This window comes from Oryx dammah, unplaced genomic scaffold (genome assembly GCF_014754425.2).
Source record: "Oryx dammah isolate SB20612 unplaced genomic scaffold, SCBI_Odam_1.1 HiC_scaffold_16, whole genome shotgun sequence".
Classification (NCBI taxonomy): domain Eukaryota; kingdom Metazoa; phylum Chordata; class Mammalia; order Artiodactyla; family Bovidae; genus Oryx; species Oryx dammah.
This window is the reverse complement of record NW_024070200.1, coordinates 10711823-10738923: the sequence shown is the minus strand read 5'-3', so window position 1 is coordinate 10738923 and position 27101 is coordinate 10711823. Positions and strand designations below refer to the sequence as shown.

At 44.3% G+C, this 27101-nt stretch overlaps 1 protein-coding gene across 1 annotated transcript; it reads right to left on the bottom strand.

Moving 5' to 3' along the window:
- Positions 1 to 116: 116 nt before the first annotated feature.
- Positions 117 to 24238, bottom strand: SERPINA6 (serpin family A member 6). Its single transcript, XM_040257191.1, has 5 exons — positions 24177 to 24238; positions 11223 to 11851; positions 5896 to 6166; positions 2255 to 2402; positions 117 to 643 (listed from the first exon to the last, which is right to left on the bottom strand). The coding sequence occupies exons 2-5, from the start codon at positions 11830 to 11832 to the stop codon at positions 458 to 460; spliced, it is 1215 nt and encodes a 404-aa protein (XP_040113125.1). The 5' UTR covers positions 11833 to 11851; positions 24177 to 24238; the 3' UTR covers positions 117 to 457.
- Positions 24239 to 27101: the final 2863 nt, after the last annotated feature.

Here is a 27101-nt window from a genome sequence, read left to right as displayed (position 1 = left end):
AAGGATTTTTTTGTTTTTTGGTTTGTTTGTTTTTTTTTTGCTTTCTGAGAGATATGACATATCCGCACCGCCCCCCAGCACTTTAAATACATCTTTCTGTTGTGTTTTGACTTGGATGATTCCTTCTTTTTAAAGTTTTTACTTAGAAATAATTTCAAACTGACAGAAGTTTACAAAAATAGTAATGTTTCCATAGACCTTTCATGGTGCTTCCACATATCACATAACCGAAGGACAAGGATCAAAACCAGAAAATTACATCGGCACAGTATCATATTGATATTACTCAGTGTACCGGTCGTCCCCCTCTTCCCCTTCAACCACTCTTGTCACCAGTAGCAATGGCAGTGATTTATTACAAGAGGGGAGCCTGGGGAGGATTAGGGGAGCCCTCCCACCCCTTTCTGTGGGCTCTGGGTGCCCGAGTCAGACGCAGCTTGGCTCCTGGGAGTGCACCTTAGGTCGGATTCACAACCTTGCCCAGGAAGAGGCTGCTCCACGTGAAGTCGTCGAAGACCATGATGATGAAGGGCCGGTTGAAGCGGAGAGTGAGTGGCCCGGGCGCTGCGCTCAGGCTGACCCGGGTCGGGGCGGCCGCCTCCAAGCCCTTCTCATCGACCTGCAGCGCGGCCTTGTGGACCACCTGGTGGGAACAGACCCGGCGTGGAGGATGAGCACCGGCTGCATGGGCGGAGCTTTCCAAGCTCCATCGCTTCGGCTCCTCCCACCCTCAGTTTTCTGTACTGTGAATCTGAGGCTCAGAGAAGGGCACTTACTGATCCCTCATCTATGCGGCAGCCCCCGGACTAGCACCGGAATCCGTCCACCTCCCGGACCCAGGTCACACGTATGCTGCCTCCCTAGAAAACCGGCAGGTGGAGCCCACCAACGGAGAGAGAAGGACTTGGGCTGAAACTGGACTTCAGCATCCATATTGGGCGTCCCTTACTGGGTCCTGGGCTGGTGGACAGAGACCTCGTTCCCTCTTCACTTTGCCAGTAAATACGAGGGTTCGATTTATGCAAAAGGGTTATACCCACTCTGTAGGGGAAAGGGTCATCTGTGACTTCTCAAACATCCCTAGTTATAATCAAAATTAGAAGATATTCTCAAGCCAGTAAAACTCTTGAGTGGCTTGTATCAAAAGCCTTGGACAGATCAGAACTGGCTGATTAAATAACACCACCTATGGGATAGGATGGCTTCCCTGGTGGCTCAATGGTAAAGAATCTGCCTGCCAGTGCAGGAGATGAGGTTCAATTCCTGGGTGGGGAAGAGCCCCAGGAGAAGAAAATGGCAACCCACTCCAGTATTCTTGCTGGGGAAATCCCATGGACAGAGGAGCCTAGCGGGCTCCATGGGGTTGCAAGAAGTCAGACATAACTTAACAACTAAACAACAACAACGAAGGGACAGGACTCTCCTAGATGGAGCAGCTGGGAATCAGAGGCTCAGAGCACTCCGAAATGAGGCCCACATGGCTAGGGAGAAGCTGAGCTGGGCTAGGAACCCCTGCAGTGTGTCCTGGGAATATGAGGTTTTGAGTCGTATGTTAGCCTATTTACTGCCTCTGTGACCTTGATGAGTCATTCACTCATCACTCTCCCAGAGATTCCTCCTCTGGAAACTGGGGTTGCAGCCACCTTGTAAGGTGGTAGAGGTCTGACTGAGTCCTTCACACACAGGCACTGCTGAGTGCATACTGTGTGCCAGGCATCACAGTGGTCAAAGTCTGTGTATATGAGGGCAGGGGCTTCTCTCACTCTCCTGTCCCCCCCCCCTCGTTTTTTTGTCATCCACAGGATGGTAAGATCCTGCGAGGGCAGGGCCACATCTGAGGCATCTCTAGTGTCTAGCCCAGGTGGGGACACATAGAACTTGTTCTGTAATATTTCTGAATGAGTGACAGAACCTAAAGCTGAAGGGTGGAGATTCAGTGTGATCTCATGCAGACCCTTCCTTTTGCTAGCAGTCCTGCCGTGACGACTGTCTTCTGCAGAGCCCCCTCTGTGTGGCCTGGCAGAACAGGTGGATGCTGGACTGTGTTACTGCTTTGTTCCCAGCTTCCTGTGTGACCTTAAGGAGGTCACGTTCTTGCTGAGCCTCTGTTTAGCCTGTTGTAAACTGGAGGCTTGGAGAAGACCTCTCAGCCTGGTGTCTAGTGACTTATTCATGGATCGGCTCTGTGTTGCTTATTATTGTTTGTACTGTGAATTTTGGTAGAGGGGGAAGGAGGGGCTGTAAAGACACCTACCTTTGACACCTTTGGCAGGGCCTCTTGAGTGATGCCTGAGAAATGTGTCCGGTTGCTGAGCAAGTCTGCAATGCCCATGTCCCCCAAGATGCCCCCAAGGTCGTAGGCTCCAGAGATGGAGATCTTTGGGATGTACAGGTCCACCTGGCTGCTCGGGTAAGCAGATGGGGTTAGACTTTCCTGGGTTGGGCCCGATCAGCCAGACTCCCATTTTCCCTGGGATGCCCCTGCCTCCCTGCTGGACCTGCTCTTTGGGGGCAGAGGAGGGGACAGGGCAGAAGGCAGGATCTGCCGCTTCCTGCAACACACAAGCAGCTTCTTCTTTGGGCCTCTGAATTGCAAAGTCCTTTCTTCTCAGCTCTTTCTTGGAACTGATTGCACTCAATCCAGCTAAACTCTTGGACCCTGAAGGAAAGAATCCCTAAAGAAATCCTTGTGGACAAGAGAAATAAAAGTGAAAATAAAAAAATAGGATCAAACCAAACAGAAGTTTTTGCACAGCAATGGAAACCATAAACAAAATGAAAAGACAACCTATGGGGTGGGAGCAAATATTTGCAAATCATGCTACCAACAAGGGCTTAATTTCCAAACTATACAAACAGCTCATGCAACTCAATATCAAAAAACCAAATAACTCAATCAAAAAAATGGACAGAAGACCTATATAGACATTTTCCCAAAAAAGACATATAGATGGCTAACAGGCACATGAGAAGATGCTCAACATTGCTAATTATTAGAGATATGCAAATCAAAACCACACTGAGACATCACCACACACTAGTCAGAATGGCCATCATTTAAAAAGTCTGTGAATAACAAGTCTGTAAATGCTAGAGAGGGCATGGAGAAAAGGAAACCTTCCTACAGTGTTGGTGGGAATATAAATCGGTCCAGCCACTATGGAAAACAGTATGGAGTTTCCCTAAAACACTAAAAAGTTATCATATGATCCAGCAGTCCCATCCCTGGGCGTATATCCAGAGAAAACTCTTAATTTGAAAGGATGGCTGTACCTCTATGTTCATTGTAGCATTCTTTACAGTAGACAACACACCCTAAGTGTCCTTCAACAGATGAATGGATAGAGAAGATGTATATATATGCAACGGAATATTAGTCAGCCATGAAAAAGAAAGAATCAATGCCATTTTCAGCAACATGGGTGGACCTAGAGAATAGCATACTAAGTGAAATGTCAGATAGCAAAAGGAAAATACTATATGAGATAATTTATATGTGGAATCTAAAAATAATACAAAGGTGCAAAGTTTTACCTTGAATGTTTATTTTTTAAAAATCTAGATGAAAATGGCACGGGTTACTGGTGAATGTTGTTCTAGGTATTTTAGTTTAGAGATTATTTTTGGAGTAAAGAGAAAGGGTATCCTTTGTCTCATTTTCAATACATCAGGGTTTAGAATTTGAATCACAGCATTATCACCACCTGGTGGGGCGGTACCTGAATTACAGTGGGGCTGAACCTGAATTACAGGGTCCCTTCGAGGGGTGAGGGTGAGGTAGGGATGGGACGGTTGACCAGAAAAACTGGCAAATGGGTCCCAACTATTGACCAAACATGTGGGGCTTCCCCAGTGGCTCAAGCAGTAAAGAATCCACCTGCAATGCAGGAGACATGGGTTTGATCCTTATGTTAGGATGATCTCCTGGAGGAGGAAATGGCAAGCCACGCCAGTATTCTTGGCTGGAAAATCCCATGGAGAGAGGAACCTGGCATTCAGGGGGTTGCAGAGTCAGACATGACTGAACACATGATGGATGGATGGATGGATGGATGGATGGACCAAACACGGGCTCACATGCACACACCCTGGAGGGAGGGATGGTTGGTCCAAAGACACTAAGAATGCCTTCCATGGCCCCCATGGGGCTCTGGGGATCTCTCTGGAACACAGAGCTGACCACAGCTCTCTTCCCTGAAAGAGAATGCCCTAGGACTTCCTGTCCACTCTGGAACTGGATTAACCTCTCCAGAAGCACCAGTACTCAGCAGCTCTCCAAGAGGATCATTTATAATAAAAAGAACCCCAAACCATGGAACACAAAGCCTATGTCTATAACAAAGTAGAAGAGCTTCTTTCTAGATTTTTCTGCCGGCAAAATTCTTGGATTACCAAGTTCATCTGAGAGGGATTTGGCTTATCCTCTGCTGCTGACGGTGCTCGGGTCCTGGCCTCCCTGACTTGGTTGGTGCTGTTACCTCTTCCACCTGTGATCCTGGGGTGCTTCGTGCTGACTGAACTTCTACTCAGGCTTAAGGCTCAGTTCAAAGTGAAAGCCTTCCACTCTGTAGCCCCTTCCCCAGTTTCCTGGGGCAGAGTCCAGTTTCCCACCCTCCTCCAAGTTTTATACATTATGCCTCTCCTTCCCTCTCTTGCTCTGACAGAGCTTACATCACTGTAACACTAATAATTCCACTAGAATCTGCTTTCTTCTCTAGAGTACATCCCTTCTGCTTAGCCTAGTGCATCGTAATAGCAGTTGCTTCCACATATGGATACTGAATGAATGGATGGATGGATGGATGACATGGTGCCCGGCCCATGAGCTTTCTCGAGAGACTCTAGATCCAAGGGCAGCTTCCCTCTCCTACAGCCCCTCTCCCCTTTGAGTCTGCATCCTCTCCCCCACCAGATCTCATGTTGATTGGTTCATGCACAGACAAAACTCCCATCTCCCAAGAGTGAAGACCGTCTTCTTGAGAACATCTGCTCCCTCCTCCAAGGTGAGGATCAGGGCTGGACACAAGCTTGACTATAATTGTGATTTTCCTCTAGCTCAGGGGCTCCTGGGAAAAATGAGTTTATTATGTACTTATGTCCTTATTTTCTTACTTGTTTACTGATTGGTTGAGTGATGGAAGAAGCATTAGATCCCTCAATTGGTTTAACCATTCATAGGCTTTTGTGTTTCCCTGATAGTTTGGTTGGTAAAGAATCCACCTGCAATGCAGGAGACTCTGGCTCAATTCTTGGGTCAGGAAGATCTGCTGAAGAAGAGATAGCTACCCACTCCAGTATTCTTGGGCTTCCCTTGTGGCTCAGCTGGTAAAGAATCCACCTGCAATGCGGGAGGCCTGGGTTCAATTCCTGGTTGGGAAGATCCCCTGGAGAAGAGAAAGGCTGCCCACTGCAGTATTCTGGCCTGGGGAATTCCATGGACCGTCCATGGGGTCGCAAAGAACTGGACACAACTGAGGGACTTTCAGGCTTTGCATTGGTTCCAGGGTGGGTACTGTGGTCAGTAGTTTCATTATGTATTTTTATGGTCTCTCAGGAATCTAGCAGTGCTTGGTGGCAGGTAAGCAAGGTAACAGAATGGATCAGTGTGGGCTTGTGAACTCAGTTTAAGAAAAAGATGAAAGATGTGATAATACAGGGGGTGGCTATCAATTTCCTGATTAAGAAGGACCTCCCTTTGTGGAATGCCCCAGAGCATCCCTGTGTCAATCAACAGGTGGATAAACAAGTGTGACTTCTAGGTCAGAGAACCCAGCACACAGGGAAACAATGAGCCCTGGGGGGCAAGTCTAGGGGTAGAAGGATAGCTAGATGGATCCCTTTTCTTCTCGCCTCACTTTCTGGGAACTGCAGAAACTCAGTTGGCTAAGGGCTTACCTCATGGTTAGGGCCTTGGACCACCTCTGAATGGTGTCCCGGCTCAGCGCGGTGATGACCGAGTCCACCTTCCCCTTGACTGGGAGCACGAAGAAGACAGTCTCATTGCCTGTATAGTCCAGCTGTACCAGCTGGCAGGGGAGCACCGAGTCGTTCAGGTACTTGATGGTGTTCGACTGGAACATCATGGGCACCTGTGCCGTGGTCGCCTCATTCACATAGAAGTTCTCTTCTCTGGTGCTTTCCAGGTCGAAGGAGTGCGCCCACATGCCTGGGGAGAGGAGGGATGGGGAGGGGAGGAAACAGGCTTGTGACAGCAGGGGGAAAGCACAGCTTGGGTGGCATCAGCGCACCAGGGATGACCACCAAACAAAGCAGGCAGTGGCCTCCTCAACCTGGAAGGTCCTCAGCAGAGCTGCTGGAATTGTGTACTAGGATGTGAAATTCCCAGAGGTGTAAAGCCTGCTCCATCCTCCTTTGGGATACACTGAGGATTAGTATGCTTTCTGAGACTGACTTCTAAAAATGGAAGGAGAGAGAAAACAGAGAATGCCGGTCCTGGGATTTGGGAGTAGGATTCAGTACACTAGACTTTGGATCGAGTGGATCTTGGATTGGAGGGCTCTGAAGTAGTGCTGGGGGAACTGGTCAACTAATCCATCCTCAGCCCCTGATGTCCTGGCCACAGAAGCACAGCAGGCAGCCTGGTCACCCAGTCAGTCCTACCCACTTTCCTGCAGGCAGCTCCTCCCCTCCTGAGTGGCCCCAAGGGCCACAGCACATTTCCTAGAGACAGGATCAGGGTGAGATGAGTCCTTCAAGGCCTCAGCCTCCCACCCCCACCTGGACTCATATCCCCTTCACCACATTCCACAACAGCATCATGCAATTGGTTTGTTCCTCTTGTGATGGGGAACTCACTACTGTAATTCATGGGACTTTCCACTACTGGTCAATACTGATGGGAAGGAAATTGCTCCTTGTGAAAGTCACTCAGTCATGTCCAACTCTTTGCAACCCCACGGACTGTAGCCTGCCAGGCTCTTCCATCTATGGAATTCACCAGGCAAGAATACTGGAGTGGATAACTGTTCCCTTCTCCAGGGGAATCTTCCCAACCCAGGGACTGAACCCAGAACTCCTGCACTGAAGGTGGATTATTTACATCTGAGCCACCAGAGCTGCTCCTTAGATGAAGCCAAAGCCTGCCTGATGGTAATGCCTGCCTGAGCCTGTTCAGCCCTTGAGTTTATTCCAAGCAACTCCAAGTCCTCTTGGAGATGACAGGTTTTTGGATATTTAGACATGGGTTGAGTCTCACCAGGGCCTCTTTGGCTCTAGGTTATCTCACAGGTCTGGAGATGAATGAGGACCCTGAGTCCAGCAGACACCAAGTGTTCTGGCTGCCCTTGACCTCCAACCCAGAAACCCTTGTGAAGTCACTGTTTGCCAACTGAAGCTGCCTGAAAGTGGCCAGAGCATAGCTCCAAGCAGACATTCTCCATCCGTTCACCTGTGGGATCTCTGGACCATGAGGCCAAAATTCTTGGTTCTGAGGCAGCCTCAGCACCCTGGAAGGACTTCTAAGGGAGATGATAGGCAGAAGCCAGAGAATGCAGGGTAATGAGCAATGGATGCAGATCCTGGAGACTCAGGGACTGCGCCTGGTCCACCTCCATGACTGAGGCTGTCTCACAGCACGTGAGATAGTTTATGGGCTCTCAAGCCATCCTCTGGGCTTACTTGGTGACTCAGTGGTAAAGAATCTGCCTGCCAATGCAGGAGACATGGGTTTGATCCCTGGGTCCAACAGATCCCCTGGAGAAAGAAATGGCGACCCACTCCAGTATTCTTGCCTGGGAAATCCCATGGACAGAGCAGCCTGATGGGCTACAGTCCATGGGGTTGCAAGAGTCAGACATGACTAGTGACTAAACAAAAACAAAGGAAGTCTGGACTCCTCAGAATTAAAGGGGTGTGTGTTTTATGGCCAACTGCTCGAATTCACAGCCAAAAAAATGTGGATAAAATATTTTTTAGAGCTAGGTTTTCCATACTTAAAAGTTTGCTGTATGCTTTTTACTGAGTATTTCTTTTCTAGAAGCAAGTGTATCATATATCCAGCTTGGTAGAAAACCAAATTTAGAATGCCTTCTAACTTCTACTTCAAGGGATTTTTCTTCTTGAAAATTCCTAGGAATTTATGAAGGGAATTTGGAGACAGCAAGGATGAGTCCCTGGAAGATCTTTTAACAATATTTCTAATGTTCTCTGAAAACAAGCTGTTAAGACAGTTCACTAAGTAAGGAACACCCCAGGGACACTGTCCGAATGTCCCAAGTTTAGTGATGAGAGCTGCACCATTCTTCATTTGTATTATTATCCTGGCTTGCTGGAAACATTTCAAAGTATCTCTCAGCTTAAACAGGGGCTTATTAATTAGCTTTGCTTTATCATAGAACATCTGTGTATAATCAAGCAACCCACACTCCTGTCAATGTCTGCTCTTCTTTCAGATGTTCAAACTATTTCTGATTTTATTACCAGGAACTATTATTTCCTATCAACTCAGCCCCATTGCAGTCATGAGAATGCTTAGAAATTTTGAGAGCAAAGCCCTGTGTCAAATGATACTCTGTCAGCCCCTGTCCTGCCAGCCATCTCTCAGTCTCCCTTAGGCTTCTACTGGTGTTACAGAACCTCTAAGCAACCACTGCTGAGTTCTTTGCATGTTCCAAGCACTATGCAAAGGCACTAGGGTGCCCAGGGAGCTGAGGATGCCATGCACGAGAGCGCATAGTTTAGTGGGAGACATGGCCTGGAGAATTCATGCGAGCATCCAGGAACATTTCCAGGCAAACATTCCTAAACTCCTTGGTCCTCCCATGGGCAGGTGTAAAGAATACTGTGTTTTGATTGGGATCACAAAAGATCCTGAATCACCAAAGCCATATTGAGAAAGAAGAGAAAGCTGGAAGCATCACACCTCCTGATTTCAAACTGTGTTATAAAGCCATAGTAATCAGAACTGTATGGTACAGGCATAAAAACAGACACATTGACCAATGGAACAGAACTGAAAGCCTAAAATAACCCCTCACATTTATAGTCAGCTAATATATGACAAGGGAACCAAGAATACTCAAGGGGAAAAAATAATCTCTTCAATAAATGGAGCTGAGAAAAGGATATTCATGTAAAAAACAAAGAAATTGAACACCTATCTTACATCATTCACAAAAACTAACTTGAAATGTGTTAAAGACTTAAACATAAGACCTGAAACCATAAAACTCCTAGAAGAAAATTTGGGGTAAAAAGAAGCTTTTTGACATTAATTTTAGCTATGATTTTTTTTTATAAGATAGCAAAAGCACAAGCAACAGAGGGAAAAATAAACCAATGGGATCACATCAAACCAAAAAGCTTCTGCATAGCAAAGGATATAGTCAACAAAGTAAAAAGGTAACCTATGGAATGGAATTAAATATTTGCAAAACATATATTAGATAAAGGGAGTAATATAAAAAAAATGTAACAAACTCATCCAATTCAATATCAAAAGAAGCCTCAAATAATCAAATTTAAAACGGAGCAGAGGACTTGAATGGATATTTTTTCCCCCCAAGGAAGATAAAATATAAATGGCCAATAAGTACAAGGAAATGTGCTTAACACCACTAATCACCAGGGAAATGCAAATCAAAATCACAATGAGATATTGCATCACACCTGTCAGAATGACTATTATTAAAAAGAAAACAAGTGCTGGTGAGGATGTGGGGAAGAGGATGTGGGGAAGCCTTGTGCCTTGTTGGTGGGAATGTAAATTGGTGTGGCCATTATGGGAAACAGTATGGAGGTTCCTCAAAAAATTAAAACTAGAACTGCCACATGATCCAGCAACTGCATTTCTAGGAATTACCAGAAGGAATGAACCCACTATATTGAAGAGATACCTGCACTCCCACGTTCACTGAAGCATTACTCACAATAGCCATGTTTCCAAGATGTGGAAACAATTTAAGTGTCCATTGATGAATGAATAAAGAAAAGTGCGTTTATGTTCACACACACACACACACACACACACACACACACACACACTGATTGGAATATTATTCAGCCCTTAAAAGAAGGAAATGTTGCCATTTGTGACAGCATGGATGAATCTTGAAGGCATTATGCTAAGTGAAATAAATCAGACAGAGAAAGACAAATCCTATACGCTGTCACTTACATGTGGAATCTAAAACTGTAGAACTTACAGAAACAGGGAATAGAATGATGGGAGAAATGGGTGAAGGTGGTCAAAGGTGCAAACTTCCAGTTACAACATGAGTAAGTTTCAGGAATCGAATGTACAGCATGGTAACTATAATTAATAACACTGTAGGGGCCCCTGGTGGCTCAGAGGGTAAAGAATCTGCCTGCAACGTGGGAGACCTAGGTTCAATCCCAGGGTTGGGAAGACCCCCTGGAGATGGGAATGGCAACCCACTCCAGTATTCTTGCCTGTAGAATCCCATGGGCAGAGGTGCCTGACAGGCTACAGTCCACGGGGTTGCAAAGAGTCATACGTGACTGAGTCACTAACACACTAACACTAACATAAACTTAAACATTGCTAAGAGCAGATATTAAAATTCTCAAAACACACATACAAGTAACGAGCCTAAAATTTGTGCTGTTTAAGCTGCCAAAGTTTAGTATATCCCCAAGCTGCCAGTTCATAAAAATGATTGGGGGAGGGGGCCTTCTTAAAAATACAAATTCTAGAACATTCTTGCTGTAGTTTTGCTCCTGTAGATCTGGCATGGACACCAGGATCTGTCATTTTAACAGGCCTCCATTGTGATTTTTTATGGACAGGCATTTTGGAAAATTTTGCTCCAAGTTGGTGAGGAGGGGCTGCGGTTTGACTGAGAGGGATCTTGGTCAGAGCTGGCTTGGGAAGTGTTTAATAGGCTGTCTGGAAGTTCCTGAGAGTGTGGGCTGTCTGTCTGGTTCTAGGCTGTATTTTCAGCCCCTGACCAAGTGCCCGACTCTCAGTCAGAACTTGGCCAATATCTGTAGACCATGAGGCACTCAGAGGGTTCATGGTTACATGTTTGGCCCTTAAACCATCCTGCAAGAGCGTGGGCAAGCTGTTCTTCTGAGTGTCATTTTGATCCTTGGTGAGGGTGATGTAATTTACTTTTCTAATAGGATCATGGTGAAGATGGAGACTCTTCAGACATGCATGTGCTTTGTAAGATCAAAGACTTTGCCTAAGAGTACACTCTGGGTTTTGATGGCTTTAACTGAATGGGATGGGTGAGGGGTACCTTTAAAAAAGATGTAGTTGACCAAGATGAACATGGCTGAGCTATCTGACTCCGAGAACAAGTCCACAATTTTTCCTTGCGTCTTATTCTTGATATACTCGTTGATTTGCCTACTGGCTCCTGCCCAGTCCTGAAAATCTGTGGTCAAGGCCTCCAGCTCGTAGTAGTGCTTGGTGTCTGCTGAGAATGACTCCAGAAGCTCCAGGCTGTGGTCAAGGAACAAGGCATTGCCCATGGTCATTTCCAAGGTGGTGTTTGACTCCCTGAGGAGGTGGTGGAGATGCCGGAAGGCCTGGTGGATCTCAGCTTCGGACATCTCAGCAAGGCTGAAGCCCAGGCCTTGGAGAAGTTGCTCCCGTGTGTAGCCTCTGGCACCCAAGGACAGCATAGCTAAGGCCATGGAGATGCTCACAGGGGAGATGAAGACATTCTTGTCTGGAGCTGAGGCCACTAAGTGCTTATACAGGGTAAAGGCAAAGTCAACATTGTTCGGAGCCAAGTCCCGGTGAGGGTTCCTTGTGCTCACATCAGTGTCAGAGCCCTTAGCCTGGACGGTCCAGAGCCCACTGGTAGACAGCCAGAGGAGACAGGTGTACAGCGTGAGCAGCATTGTCCAGGATGGCCAGGTCCTGCAAAATCAGAGATGCTCATTAGATGATGCGGGTCCTCCAAGGCAGTGGGGCATGGCGAGCAGTAGGCGGAAGCCCTAGTGAAGACCCCGCTCAAGCGCCAATTTCTTCCACATTGGCTGTATGACCTGGGGCAAGTCAGAACTCCGGGCCTCGATTTCCTCACCTGAAAGTATGAATTGCACCTGCTGTGATTTTCAAATACCAAACCATGTGCCCAAAATATTGCTTCACCAGCAACAAAGTATAAAGGATTATTTTGACTTTATGTAGGCAGAATAGATGCTCAGAAAGGTTAAATACCCACTCAATTAATACATTCAAAGTACTGAAAGAAAAAAACTATCAGCCAAGAATACTCTATCAGTCAAAACTGTCCTTCAAAAGTGAGGAAGAAACTAAGACATTTCCAGATAAACAAAAGCTGTGGGAGCTTACCACTAGACCTCTCCTATGAGAAATGCTAGACTGTGTACTTCCGGTTAAAATGAAAGAACACAAGAAAGTAAATAGATTCTGTAATAAGAAGTAAAGATCTCTGCAAAAGGTAAATATATGAGTAAGTATAAAAACTAGTATAGTTTTGACTTGTATTTCCACTTGTTTATGTTCTCTATACGATTTAAAAGAGTGATGCATAAAATGTAATTATTCATGCATCTTTTTGGACACAGAATGAATAAAGATGTAATTTGTGACTTATATAACTGAAAAGATATGGGAATGGAACTATATAAGAACAGTTTTGTATGTTATTGAAGATGATCTGGCATAAAGTCAAATGAGAGTGGTATAACTTTACCATATTAAATGTAATTTCCATTAAAACCTGAAAAGAAATAGTTATAGAGTGTGCACAGAGAGGGGCTTCCCCCTGCTAGCTCAGCTGGTAAAGAATCTGTCTGCAATGTGGGAGACCTGGGTTCAGTCTCTGGGTTGGGAAGATCCCCTGAAGGAGGGCATGGCAACTTACACCAGTATTCTTGCCTGAAGGATACCATGGACAGAGGAACCTGGCAGGCTACAGTCCATAGCGTCTCAAGGAGTCAGACATGACTGAGCACAGCACAGCACATGCACAGAGGGAAGTGAGAAGGTAATTAAAATCCTTCCTTTGTATTAAGGAATATAAATCTTCCTATGTAATCCAGAAAACCAACTAAACACACAAAAAAATATATTAGTAATGCAGGAAATAAAGGACAGAAAAAAAACTATAAGGCATATAGAAAACAAATAGGAAAATGACCGAGTAGTTCCTCCATATGAGTAATTAATGTAAATGGATACAATTCTCCAGTCAAAAGACAGAAATTGACAGAATGGATTTTAAAAAAAGAAACAACTATATGCTCACTACAGAAGATTCACTTTAGATTCAAAGGCACATATATGAAAATGAAAGAATGGAAAAAGATAATCCATGTCAATAGGCACCAAAAAAGAGTACAGCTAGCAGAAGAAAGGAAACAATAAAAATTAGAGCACAGATAAATAAATAGAAGTTAGAGAAAATCAATGAAGCCAAAATATAATATTTTATAGTATTGTAACAATATATTAGGATATAATTATAATAAAATCTAATCTTCAAAATGATTAACAAAATTGATAAGCCTTTAGCTAGACTAATTCGACAAAGAGAGAGAAGTCTCAGATTATCAAAAGCAGAAATGAAAGTAGGGGCATTATTACTTATCAGTTCAGTTCAGTTCGGTCGCTCAGTCATGTCTGACTCTTTCCGACCCCATGGACTGCAGCACGCCAGGCTTCCCTGTCCATCACCAACTCCCGGAGTTTATTCAAACTCATGTCCATTGAGTTGGTGATGCCATCCAACCATCTCATCATCTTCTGCCCCTTCTCCTGCCTTCAGTCTTTCCCAGCATCAGGGTCTTTTCAAATAAGTCAGTTTTTCAAATCAGGTGGCCAAAGTATTGGAGTTTCAGCTTCAGCATCAGTTCTTCCAGTGAATATTCAGGATTGATTTCCTTTAGGATGGACTGGTTGGATCTCCTTGCTGGCCAAGGGACTCTCTAACCCCAGAGTTCAAAAGCATCAATTCTTCAGTGCTCAGCTTTCTTTATAGTCCAACTCTCACATCCATACATGACTACTGGAAAAAACATAGCTTTGACTAGATGGACCTTTGTTGGAAAAGTAACGTCTCTGCTTTTGAATATGCTATCTAGGTTGGTCATAACTTTTCTCCCAAGGAGCAAGCGTCTTAGTTTCATGGCTTCAGTCACCATCGGCAGTAATGTTGGAGCCAAAAAACTAAAGTCTGCCACTCTTTCCACTCTTTCCCCATCTATGAAGTGATAGGACCAGATGCCATGATCTTAGTCTTCAGAATGTTGAGTTTTAAGCCAACTTTTTCACTCTCTTCTTTCACTTTCATCAAGAGGCTCTTTACTTCTTCTTCACTTTCTACCATAAGTGTGGTGTCACCTACGTATCTGTGGTTTTTGATATTTCTCTTGGCAGTCTTGATTCTTGCTTGTGCTTCATCCAGCCTGGCATTTCTCATGATGTACTCTGCATATAAGTTAAATAAGCAGGGTGACAATATGCAGCCTTGGCGTACCTGTTTCCCAATTTGGAAGCAGTCTGTTGCTCCATGTCCAGTTCTAACTGTTTCTTCTTGATCTGCATACAGATTTCTCAGGAGGCAGGTCAGGAGGTCTGGTATTCCCATCTCTTTCAGAATTTTCCACAGTTTGTTGTGATCCACACAGTCAAAAGCTTTGGCATAGCCAATAAAGCAGAAATAGATGTTTTTCTGGTACTCTCTTGCTCTTTTGATGATCCAATGAATGTTGGCACTTTGATCTCTGGTTCCTCTGCCTTTTCTAAATCCAGCCTGAATGTCTGGAATTTCATGGTTCACATACTGTTGAAGCCTGGCTTGGAAAATGTTGAGCATTACTTTGCTATCATGTGAGATGAGTGCAATTGTGCAGTAGTTTGAGCATTCTTTGGCATTGCCTTTCTTCAGGATTGGAATGAAAACTGACCTTTTCCAGTCCTGTGGCCACTGCTGAGTTTTCCAAATTTGCTGACATATTGAGTGCACCACTTTTACAGCATCATCTTTCAGGATTTGAAATAACTCAACTGGAATTCCATCACCTCCACTAGTTTTGTTTGTAGTGATGCTTCCTAAGGCTTCACATTGACTTCGCATTCCAGGATGTCTGGCTCTAAGTGAGTGATCATACCATCGTAGTTATCTGGGTAATGAAGTTTTTTTTGTATAGTTCTGTGTATTCTTGCCACCTCTTCTTAATATCATCTGCTTCTGTTAGGTCCATACCATTTCTATCTTTTATTGTGCCCATCTTTGCATGAAATGTTCCCTTGGTATCTCTAATTTTCTTGAAGAGATCTCTAGTCTTTCCCATTCTATTGTTTTTCTCTATTCTTTGCATTGATCCCTGAGGAAGGCTTTCTTATCTCTCCTTACTATTCTTTGGAACTCTGCATCCAGATGGGTATATCTTTCCTTTTCTCCTTTGTCTTTCACTTCTTTCCACAGCTATTTGTAAGGCCTCCTCAGACAACCATTTTGCCTTTTTTGCATTTCTTTTCCTTGGGAATGGTCTTGATCACTGACTCCTGTACAATATCATGAACCTCCATCCATAGTTCTTCAGGCACTCTGTTTATCAGATCTAACCCCTCGAAGCTATTTGTCACTTTCACTGTATAATAATACCTTTATTGACTATACCGAAGCCTTTGACTGTGTGAATCACACGAACTGTGGAAAATTCTTCATGAGATGGGAATACCAGACCACCTAACCTGCCTCCTGAGAAATCTGTATGTAGGTTAATAAGCAACAGTTAGAACTGGACATGGAGCAACAGACTGGTTTCAAATGGGGAAAGGAGTATGTCAAGGCTGTATATTGTCACCCTGCTTATTTAACTTATATGCAGAGTACATCATGAGAAGTGCTGGACTAGATGAAGCACAAGCTGGAATCAAGATTGCCAGGAGAAATATAAAAAACCACAGATATGTAGATGACACCAAACTTATGGCAGAAAGTGGAGAACAACTAAAGAGCCTCTTGATGAAAATGAAAGAGGAGAGTAAAAAAGTTGGCTTAAAACTCAACATTCAGAAAATGAAGATCATGGCATCTGGTCCCATCACTTCATGGCAAATAGAAGGGGAAAGAGTGGAAAGAGTGGCAGACTTTAGTTTTTTTGGCTCCAACATTACTGCCGATAGTGACTGCAGCCATGAAATTAAAAGACGCTTGCTCCTTGGGAGATAAGTTATGACCCACGTAGACAGCATGTTAAAAAGCAGAGACATTACTTTTCCAACAAAGATCTGTCTAGTTTTTTCAGGAGTCATGTATGGATGTGAAATTTGGACTATAAAGAAAGTTGAGCACTGAAAAATTGATACTTTTGAACTATGGAGTTGGAGAAGACTCTTGAGAGTCCCTTGGACAGCAAAGAGATCCAACCAGTCCATCCTAAAGGAAATCAATCCTGAATGTTCACTGGAAGAACTGATGCTGAAGCTGAAACTCCAATACTTTGGCCACCTGATTTGAAAAACTGACTCATTTGAAAAGACCCTGATGCTGGGAAAGATTGAAGGCTGGTGGAGAAGGGGATGACCGAGGATGAGATGGTTGGATGGCTCAATAGACATGAGTTTGAGTAAGCTCCGGGAGTTGGTGATGGACACAGAGGCATGGTGTGCTGCAGTCCATGGGGTTGCAAAGAGTTGGACATGACTGAGTGACTGAACTGAACTGAACTGATACCAAAATGGTCTAGTGGTTTTCCCTAGTTTCTTGAATTTAAGTCTGAATTTGGCAATAAGGAGTTCACGATCTGAGCCACAGTCATCTCCGGGTCTTGTATTTGCTCACTGTATAGAACTTCTCCATCTTTGGCTGTAAAAAAATACAATCAATCTGATTTCTGTATTGACCATCTGGTGATGTCCATGTGTAGAGTCTTCTCTTGTGTTGTTGGAAGAGGGTGTTTGCGATGACCAGTGCATTCTATTGGCACAACTCTTTATTAGCCTTTGCCCTGCTTCATTCTCTATTCCGAGGTCAAATGTGCCTGTTACTCCAGGTATCTCTTGACTTTGTACTTTTGCATTCCAGTTCCCTATAATGAAAAAGATATCTTTTTTGGTGTTAGTTCTAGAAGGTCTTGTAGGTCTTCATAGAACTATTCAACTTCAGCTTCTTCAGCATTACTGGTCGGGGCATAGACTTGGATTACTGTAATATTGAATGGTTTGCCTTGGAAATGAACCAAGATCATTGTCATTTTTGAGATTGCATCCAAGTACTGCATTTCAGACTTGTTTATTGACTATGATGGCTACTCCATTTCTTCTAAGGGATTTCTGCTCGCAGTAGTAGATATAATGGTCATCTGAGTTAAATTCACCCCTTCCAGTCCATTTTAGTTCACTGATTCCTAAAATATTGATATTCACTCTTGTCATCTCCTGTTTGACCTCTTCCAATTTGCCTTGATTCATGGACCTAATATTTCAGGTTCCTATGCAATATTGCTCTTTACAACATCAGACTTTACTTCCAACACCCACAATTGGGTGTTGTTTTTACTTTGACTCCGTCTCTTCTGGAGTTATTTCTGGAGTTATTTTTTGGAGTTTTTTTTTTTTTCTGGAGTTATTTCTCCACTGATCTCCAGTAGCATATTGGGCACCTACTGACCTGGGGTGTTCATCTTTCAGTGTCTTATCTTTTTGCCTTTTCATACTGTTCATGGGGTTCTCAAAGGAAGAATACTGATGTGGTTTGCCATTCCTTTCTCCAGTGGACCATGTTTTTTCAGAACTCTCCACCATGACCTATCTGTCTTGGGTGGCCCTACATTGTGGCTCATAGTTTCATTGAATTAGACAAGGCTGTGGTCCATGTGATCAGACTGGTTAGTTTTCTGTGATTGTGGTTTTCATTCTGTCTTCCCTCTGATGGAGAAGGATAAGAAGCTTATGGAAGCTTCCTGATGGGAGAGACTGACTGTGGGGGAAACTGGATCTTGTTCTGATGGGTGGGGCCATGCTCAATAAATCTTTAATCCAATTTCTGTTGATGGGTGGGGCTGTGTTCCCTCCCTGTTATTTGACCTGAGGCCAAACTACAGTGGAGGTAATGAAGATAATGGAGACCTCCTTCATAAGGTCCCATGCAGGCACTTCTTCATTCAGTGCCCCCTACCCTGAAGGTCTTAGAAAGCATCACTATCAACAAAGCTAGTGGAGGTGATGGAATTCCAGTAGAGCTGTTTCAAATCCTGAAAGATGATGCTATGAAAGTGCTGCACTCAATATGCCAGCAAATTTGGAAAACTCAGCAGTGGCCACAGGACTGGAAAAGTCAGTTTTCATTCCAATCCCAAAGAAAGGCAATGCCAAAGAATGCTCAAACTACCGCACAATTGCACTCATCTCACATGCTAGTAAAGTAATGCTCAAAATTCTCCAAGCCAGGCTTCAGCAATACATGAATCGTGAACTTCCAGATGTTCAAGCTGGTTTTAGAAAAGGCAGAGGAACCAGAGATCAAATTGCCAACATCCGCTGGATCATGGAAAAAGCAAGAGAGTTCCAGAAAAACATCTATTTCTGCTCTATTGACTAGGCCAAAGCCTTTGACTGTGTGGATCACAATCAACTGTGGAAAATTCTGAAAGAGATGGGAATATGAGACCACCTAATCTGCCTCTTGAGAAACCTGTATGCAGGTCAGGAAGCAACAGTTAGAACTGGACATGGAACAACAGACTGGTTTCAAATAGGAAAAGGAGTATGTCAAGGCTGTATATTGTCACCCTGCTTGTTTAACTTCTATGCAGAGTACATCATGAGAAACGGTGGACTGGAAGAAACACAAGCTGGAATCAAGATTGCTGGGAGAAATATCAATCACCTCAGATATGCAGATGACACCACCCTTATGGCAGAAAGTGAAGAGGAACTAAAAAGCCTCTTGATGAAAGTGAAAGAGGAGAGCGAAAAAGTTGGCTTAAAGCTCAACATTCAGAAAATGAATATCATGGCATCCAGTTCCATCACTTCATAGGAAATAGATGGGGAAACAATAGAAACAGTGTCAGACTTTATTTTGGGGGGCTCCAAAATCACTGCAGATGGTGACTGCAGCCATGAAATTAAAAGACACTTACTCCTTGGAAGAAAAGTTATGACCAACCTAGATAGTATATTCAAAAGCAGAGACATTACTTTGCCGACTAAGGTCCATCTAGTCAAGGCTATGGTTTTTCCAGTGGTCATGTATGGATGTGAGAGCCGAAGAATTGATGCTTTTGAACTGTGGTGTTGGAGAAGACTCTTGAGAGTCCCTTGGACTGCAAGGAGATCCAACCAGTCCGTTCTGAAGGAGATCAGCCCTGGGATTTCTTTGGAAGGAATAATGCTAAAGCTGAAACTCCAGTACTTTGGCCACCTGATGCAAAGAGTTGACTCATTGGAAAAGACTCTGATGCTGGGAGGGATTGGGGGCAGGAGGAGAAGGGGATGACAGAGGATGAGATGGCTGGATGGCATCACCGACTCGATGGATGTGAGTCTGAGTGAACTCCGGGAGTTGGTGATGGACAGGGAGGCCTGGCGTGCTGCGATTCATGGGGTCGCAAAGAGTCGCACACAACTGAGCGACTGAACTGAACCGATACCACAGAAGTTCTTGTAAAATTATGAGAACACTATGAAAAACTTGGAAGTTACACACCAAAAAACTGGATAACCTGGATGAAATGGAAAATTTATAGAAACACAAAACATACCAAAATTAAACCACAAAGAAACAGAAAATCTGAATAGACCTTTAGTAGTCAGGAAATCGAATCAGTAATTGAAAACCTCCCAACAAAGAAAAACCTGGATTATACAGCTTCAGTTTTGAATTCTACCAAACACTTAAAGAAGAATTTGCACAAATTCTCCTCAAACTTTTCCAAAATGACTGAAGAGGAGGGAACGCTTCTTAACTCATTCATTGCCCTGATACCCAAGGCAGACAAAGACACTATAAGGAAAGGAAACTACAGACAAATATTGTTTATGAACATTGAGGCAAAAACCCTCAACAAAATGTTAACAAGCAGCATTCAGCAGCGTAGTAGAAGTATTTTACACTAGGTCAAGGTGGGATTAATTCCTGGAATGCAAGATCAGAATGACCATCCTCAGGAAATCTACAAACAATAAATGTTGGCGAGGGTGTGGAGAAAAGGGAACCCTCCTACAGTGTTGGTGGGAATGTAAATTGGTCCAGACTCTATGGAGAACAGTATGGAGATTCCTTAAAAAACTAAAAATAGATCTCCCATATGATGTGGGAATCCCATTCCTGACCATATATTCAGAGAAAACCATAATTCAAAAAGATGCACACCCCGACACTCACTGCAGCACTATTTACAGTAGTCAGGACACGTCCTTTGACAGAGGAATGGATAAAGATGTGGTGCATATATACAATGGGATATCACTCAGCCGTAAAAAGACTGAAATAATGCCATTTGCTTCAACATGGATGGACCAACAGACTGCCATACTGAGTGATGTATATCAGACACAGACAAAGGTCATATGGTATTCCTTATATATGGAATCTAAAAAAAAGTTACAAATGAACTTACATAGGGTCACAGATACAGAAAACACACTTATGGTTACCCCGGGGGAAAGCGAGGGAGAAGGGATAAATGGAGAGATTGGGATTAATATATATACACTACTAGTATAAAATAACTAAGAAGAGCCTACTGTATAGCACAGGAAACTCTACTCAGTACTTCATAGTGAACTACATGGGAAAAGAAGCTAAAAAAAAGAGTGGATACTTGTGTATGTATAACTGATTCACTTTGCTGTACAGCAGAAATCAACACACCATTGTAAATCAACTATACTCCACTAAAAACTTAAAATAAATAAAAAGTAAGGGGTATAACAATGATGAACAGCCAGATAAAGAGAGTAAGGCAAGGTCTGCTGCTGCTGCTGCTAAGTCGCTTCAGTCGTGTCCGACTCTGTGCGACCCCATAGACGGCAGCCCACCAGGCTCCCCCGTCTCTGGGATTCTCCAGGTAAGAATGCTGGATGGGCTGCCATTTCCTTCTCCAACGCATGAAAGTGAAAAGTGAAAGTGAAGTCGCTCAGTCGTGTCTGACTCTTAGTGACCCCATGGACTGCAGCCCACCAGGGTCCTCCATCCATGGTATTTTCCAGGCAAGAGTACTGGAGTGGGGTGCCATTGCCTTCTCCGAAGACAAGGTCTAGAGGGGTCTTAGGCACAGGGGCTCTTGTTTCTGTGGCTTGTATGTGCACCACCCTCTTGCCATGTACATTCAGAAGCTCTCTGAACCCCATAACTTTGCCATGCTTATGGAGGCTTCATCACGTAGGTGGAATTGATCATGAACTTAATCTCCAACCCCTCACCCTTTCCTGCAGGATGGGGCTGAAAGTTCCAAGTTCCAGTCATGACTTGGTCTTTCAGGTGACCAGCCCCCATCCTGAGGTCATCCAGGAGGTCACCCAGCATCTCATTAGAGCAAAGGACACTGCTGTCACCCAGGAAATGCCAAGGGATTTCGGAGCTCTGCCTCAGGAAGCAGGGTCAAAGACCAAATACTCGAACAAAAGATGCTTCTCGCGTTCTTATCACTTAGGGAATTACAAGGGTTTTAGGAACTTGGTGCTAGGAACCAGGGGGCAGAGATCAGTATGTCTCCTGCATTGCAGGCAGATTCTTTACTGACGGAGCCACATGAGAGCCCTCCAACAGTCAGGTTCATAGAAACCCAAGGTAGGTTAGTAGTTAACAGCACTGGAGGGTGGGGAGTGGGGAAATGGAGAGTTAGGGTTTAATGGGTAGAGTTTCAGTTTGTGATGATGAAAAAGTCCTGCAAATGGATGGTGGTGATGGTTACAGAGCAATGTGAACGTACCTGATACCAGAGAACTGCACACTTAAACCCGGTCGAAAGGCTCAATCTTTATATGTCTTACCACAATAAAAAATTAATGATAAGCCATTAAAATGGTTTGATAAGATGATTCCCAAAAATACAGCCAAGGTCAGAATCAGTAAGCAGACACTCTATCTGCAAGGCCAGTGGTCCGAAGCCCTGTGCTTTATGGAACGCCCCCGTCTTCCTATAAAGGAAGGATGCTTATAGGAGAAGCAGGTCCCCCTGCATCACCCCACCTACAGGACTAGCTATGCTGGGAGGGGGCTGGGAACCCACACTGAAACCAGTCCCCCAGGAGAATGCGTGCACACTAAGGGTGGGAGTCACGAGTATGCTCCAGAATGCACCCTGAGGCCCTTTCCTGGCCCACTGCAAACCCAGAACTTCATGAGAACCTCTCTTTGAGTCCCTCTCAACACCCCCTGCCTGCCTCCCTCCACATGGTGGAAACACAACTCCTATTCCTGGCTACTCGGCTTTGATAAGAGCCTCGCCCTCTCCTTGCCCAGTTGCCTGGCTTACAATCTCCATTTTCCCAGGTTTCACAGCAGACCAAGTCAGATGGAGATATCAGCACTATCTTTATGACCCAGGTGACCTGGGTTCACTCTTTAAACTCTGCCCGTTTCCTTGATATAAAACAGAGTTGATAACAACACCTACCTCTGGCCTGGCCCATTTGACCGTCTACATTTCTGGGGTCTGTACTCTTTTCCAGTTCTAGGACACAGCCCAAAGTTGGGACTTGGCATCCCTCCCAGTTGCCCCTCCTCCTCCACCTGATTTCCATGCCTCCTGCTCACCACCTGCCAACCTTTCTTTCCTCTGCAGCCAGGGCATGTTTCCAGAATCAAGTGGATGAGCCAGCCTCCTGCAGAAAAGCTGTCAGGGACTCCCCCGTTGCTCCCAGGCAGGGCTAATCCTCACTCACATTGCCCAGAGAGTCCTGTCTCACCCCCCAACCCCAAATCTGGCCTGTTGAAATCTCAGTCATAGCAACACTGTGTCTCTTGGGGTGTCTTCCAAGCACGTACCAGACTTTCATCCCTCTGCCTGGGTCAGACCAGGGAGGTCATTCCATTCTCCAATGTTTGCAAAGCCTGGCTCTGGCCTGAGAACTGGAGACAAAGATGGGCCAGTTCTAGTCCTGCCCCATGCGGCTCCACTCTCTGCACTCTGTTGGCCTGTCCCCTCCCTGTCTTGCCTGGATCACTTCCTCACCTCCTCCAGGAACCCCTTCTCTGTGCTTCTGTCTGTCACTGCCCCTGTCAGACTGTAGTGAGATCTTTGCTTCAGTCCTGGCCATCTCCACACTCGTCTTTGGCCCCTTCTTGGGCAAGGACCTGATGCAGTTCACAGCCTGGAATGGGAGGGGCTTCCCCCCAATAGAAGTTCTTCTCTCTTCCCTTCTCTTCCTGCTGTCTCTGAAATTTCATGCCTCATCCCATCCTGTGCTAATCCTCCAAGATGGGGATTAAAACTCTACCCACCTCGCAAGACTGTCATGAATATCGGTCACAGCTGTTAACAATGACCTCACTTTCTGGGTCTTCCTGGGCCCATTGTACAGATGAGAAAACTGAGGCCCAGGGAGTGAAAGCTGAAATCCCAAGCCCAGCCGTCTGACTACATAGCTTGTGTTCTGCCTTTCTCTAGAGTGAAAACCCAGCAACGTAAAAATGCAGAGTATCAATATTATCCATGGATTTCATTCATGTATGTCCTCCTTGTCCCTCATTTTTGAAGTCACACATGCAGTACACACCCACTGTGTTCTCTATTTTTCTAGATGCTCTGTACAAGTCAGGCGCAGTCTCAGGCCCTGTGCGTTTAAACCTCGGACCATGTGCTGTAATGCTGGTAGTTCCATTCTGTCTGCAGGATCCTTGCCCCAGGTCATCCAGGGAGCAGGTGTGTGTAGCTCTGTAGGGTACAGTCTGTGCTGGGTCACCTGGGCACTGCCCTCCCCTGCCTGTGTCCCCCCGCAGGGGCGCTCTATTGTGCTGATCCATCCTAGCTCTCAGACTCCATCTCAGAGGCTGTTAATGGCTGTCTGGCTGACCTTAGGGGCATCGTGTAATAGCTGGGATTGGTTTTTAGTGCCGAGTCAACTCCTGCAAGACAGGAGCCCAGGAAGAATCAAAACCCCTGTGGGTGGCCCACAGACTCTGGAAAACTCTCTCTAGGGTTGTCTCCTATCACTGCTGGTTGCCCTAAGGCTTCATGCCCCATTAAAAAAAAAAAAAATTCAAGTGAGCAAGACGCAGTCACGGCTTGGTTCTGGAGGCCGGGCAGCTGTTACTCACGGTCTGCAGTGGGCTCAGGCTGCAACTGCTGGCTTGGTCCTGCTGTCCTGGATCATGCCATGTGTACAGTAAGCCAGCAGGGCTGCCGCTGCTAAATCCTCTTGGTCACCTTCCCAGCTGGTTAATGGTTAGAGGGGGGCCAGTGGCCTTCACCATTTGGTGGTCCCCTCCCCCCAGTCATTAACCAATGGGAGCCTTTTCCAGGAAATTTAAGTAAACAGAGCAATGCTGCAAATTAACTTTCTTCTGCATTCAATTCCCTGAGGTTTGATTTTTTAATAGCAAAATGTGGCTGGAGTTACGTCAGGGTTTGCGGTTGCCTGGGTGGCAGTGGGTGCAGAAGCCACAGGTGTCCTTAATTAGCATGATGGTGCTCACACCTGTGAAGAAGCAGGCACTGAGCTTGGTCTGGGAATGAGTCCAGCCCAGAAGGTCCTACCTTCATGGGGGCAACAGTGTGAGGGAAAGATAGACGTGGAATAAAAGCAGTGGGAGGGCTTCCTGTGCATTATCTCATTGAATCCTCACGACTCTGTGAAGCGATAGTATTATTATCACTCTTCTCTAGACGAGGAAACTGAGGCGCATGGAGCTTAAGGGAGCTGCTCTTGAGATTCAAATACAAGACCATTTAACTCTGAAACCTAGCACCTTCCCTTCCCTCTTCCCCACATTTTTATTCATCAGCTCTCTTTTGACTGCAGATGACAGACCCAACTCAAATAGCTTTAAAGCAGAAAAGAATTTATACCGGGTCTCTTGAAGGATAATTCTGAAGTGGAAGGGCTTCAGGCCCGGCTGGATCCAGGAGTCTCAAGGTGGTCATTAAATCAGTCTCTCTCTCTCTCTTTTTAAAAAATTCTTTCTTTGCTCCGCTTTCTTCTTTCCTGCTTTAGTTTCTTTATGGTGGGGAAAAGGTGGCCACTGCAGCTGCAGTTTACTTGGTTCTAACTGGTAATCTGACATCAGAAGGAGAGGGACTCACTTTTTATCAGTGTTCATATCAGTCCCCCAAAGGACATGATTGCCCATCCTTGGATTGATTCAGTGTGTGGAAGAATACAACATTGTGAATTGTGAGTCAGGGTACTGTGCCCTCTGCTGGACTGGTGCTGCTATTACTACTTTTCAGGGATGTGGGGAGATGTTCCCCTGAGGCCTGCAACTCAGTGGACAGTTTTGAGGGCACTTCAGTTTTATTAATAGTTATTGGCCTTTTCAGGATTTTTTATTACTTAAGCCAATTATTGATTTATAACTAGAAATAGTTATAAATATATAACTAGAAATATATAAATATAACTAAGAATTTACTATTTTTCAAATGTCTGTCATATCAGTATTTTAAGCTTAATAGGAAATGTTAAAATCTCCACTCATAATTGTTCATTTATTTACCTCTTGGTCAGTTGTTGGTTGATATACTTTGAGACCATTAAAACTTATGCAACTTTTGATTATTATATCATTTCTCTCTATTGTTCATTTTTCTTTTATCTTGTCTTTATGTGGCACATTTTTGTCTGAAATTCTATTTTATCTACTAAGATTGGTTTCCCAACTGTTTTGGTTCACACTAGCTTGATATATTACACCTTTTCATTTGCAAGCTATCTATGCTTTCTTATTTTAAGAGCCTCTCATATACACAACATTTTGCTGGATTTATTTTTTATTTTCTGACAGTGAAAGTCTCTTTGCCTTTCAGTTGGCAAAATTAACCTATTACATTTCATTTTAATTATGGTTGTTTTAGGACTGACATACCACTTCATCTCATATTTTTCATTTACTATATATTCTTTTTCTTTTTGTGTCTTTTACTTCTTTGCATTGAAGAGGTTGAATTTTCTCCGATGGGTTTAAAAGATACTCATTCTATTTTTGGCCTTATGATGGTCTCCCTTTACTAAAAACACCAAAAACCTCCAGCTAAGATCCTAGCTATCAAGGAGCAGAGATGAGCCATCCCTGCTGTGCCTGGTCTGAATTCCTATCCACAGAACCCAAGAGTTTAACAAATGGCTGTTTTAAGCTACTAAATTTTTGGATAGTTTATGAGGCCACATTACCAAGGACAGATTTTGGCTCCTGGAAATGGAGTGCTTCACAACAAAAAGCCTGAATATGTGGCAGTGGTTCTGGGATCAGTTGGAAAATGGGAGTTGGAAAGGCCTTCTGAAGACTGTTAGCGGATGCCTGGTGGTCCTTGATGCGAGGGCTTAAAGGAAAGTGAAGATCAGGTTGTGGGAAGCTGGAGGAAAGGTGGGGGGAAGTGAAGTAACACTGTCATCTCTGGAAACATGAAAACAGAGAATGTAACAAATGAGCTGGTGGTTGATGAGATACCCAGGCAGACTGTTGAAAGTATTCTCCAGTTTCTTCCTGCTATTTACAGTAAAATGTGAGAGGAGATAGATAAGCTTATATTTTTTTGTTTCCTATAAAAGAGCCAGGACTTTCTGGGTCAAAACAAAACAAAGCATAGTTTCTCCTTCATAGCCAATGCTTTTACCTTTTGAGAAATTCCTGTTTTAGTAAAATTGTTTCTGTCAGATTGTCTTTTTCTTAGTCACTGGGAGATGTGCCAGTTAGATGTACTATATACTGCAAAATAGCTTCTCTAAGTTTGTGGCCTTTTACTCTCTTTTACAGAATCTTTTGATGAACATAGTTTGCAACGAAGTCCAACCCTTCTATTTATTTTTCCACAGATAGTTTATATCCTATTTAAGAAATCATTGTCCATTTCAATGTTGTGAAACATTTTCTTATGAAGCTTCCATTGCTTTATCTATTTATTTTTGAGGATGATGTGAAGAAAGGGTCAAATTTATCTTTTTCCATATGCATGCTGACACCATTTACTGATGATAGGAACTGTGCTTTTTAAACATGTTAAGGTCAAAGAAGACACGATATGTT

Excerpts from the sequence above, each read along its gene's own strand:
- SERPINA6 (XM_040257191.1), bottom strand. The coding sequence starts at position 11,832 with ATGCTGCTCACGCTGTACACCTGTCTCCTCTGGCTGTCTACCAGTGGG. Across the intron at positions 2,403-5,895 it reads TCCAAGGCCCTAACCATGAG|CCAGGTGGACCTGTACATCC; the intron begins GTAAGCCCTTAG and ends TTACCCGAGCAG. Across the intron at positions 644-2,254 it reads CCCTGCCAAAGGTGTCAAAG|GTGGTCCACAAGGCCGCGCT; the intron begins GTAGGTGTCTTT and ends TGTTCCCACCAG.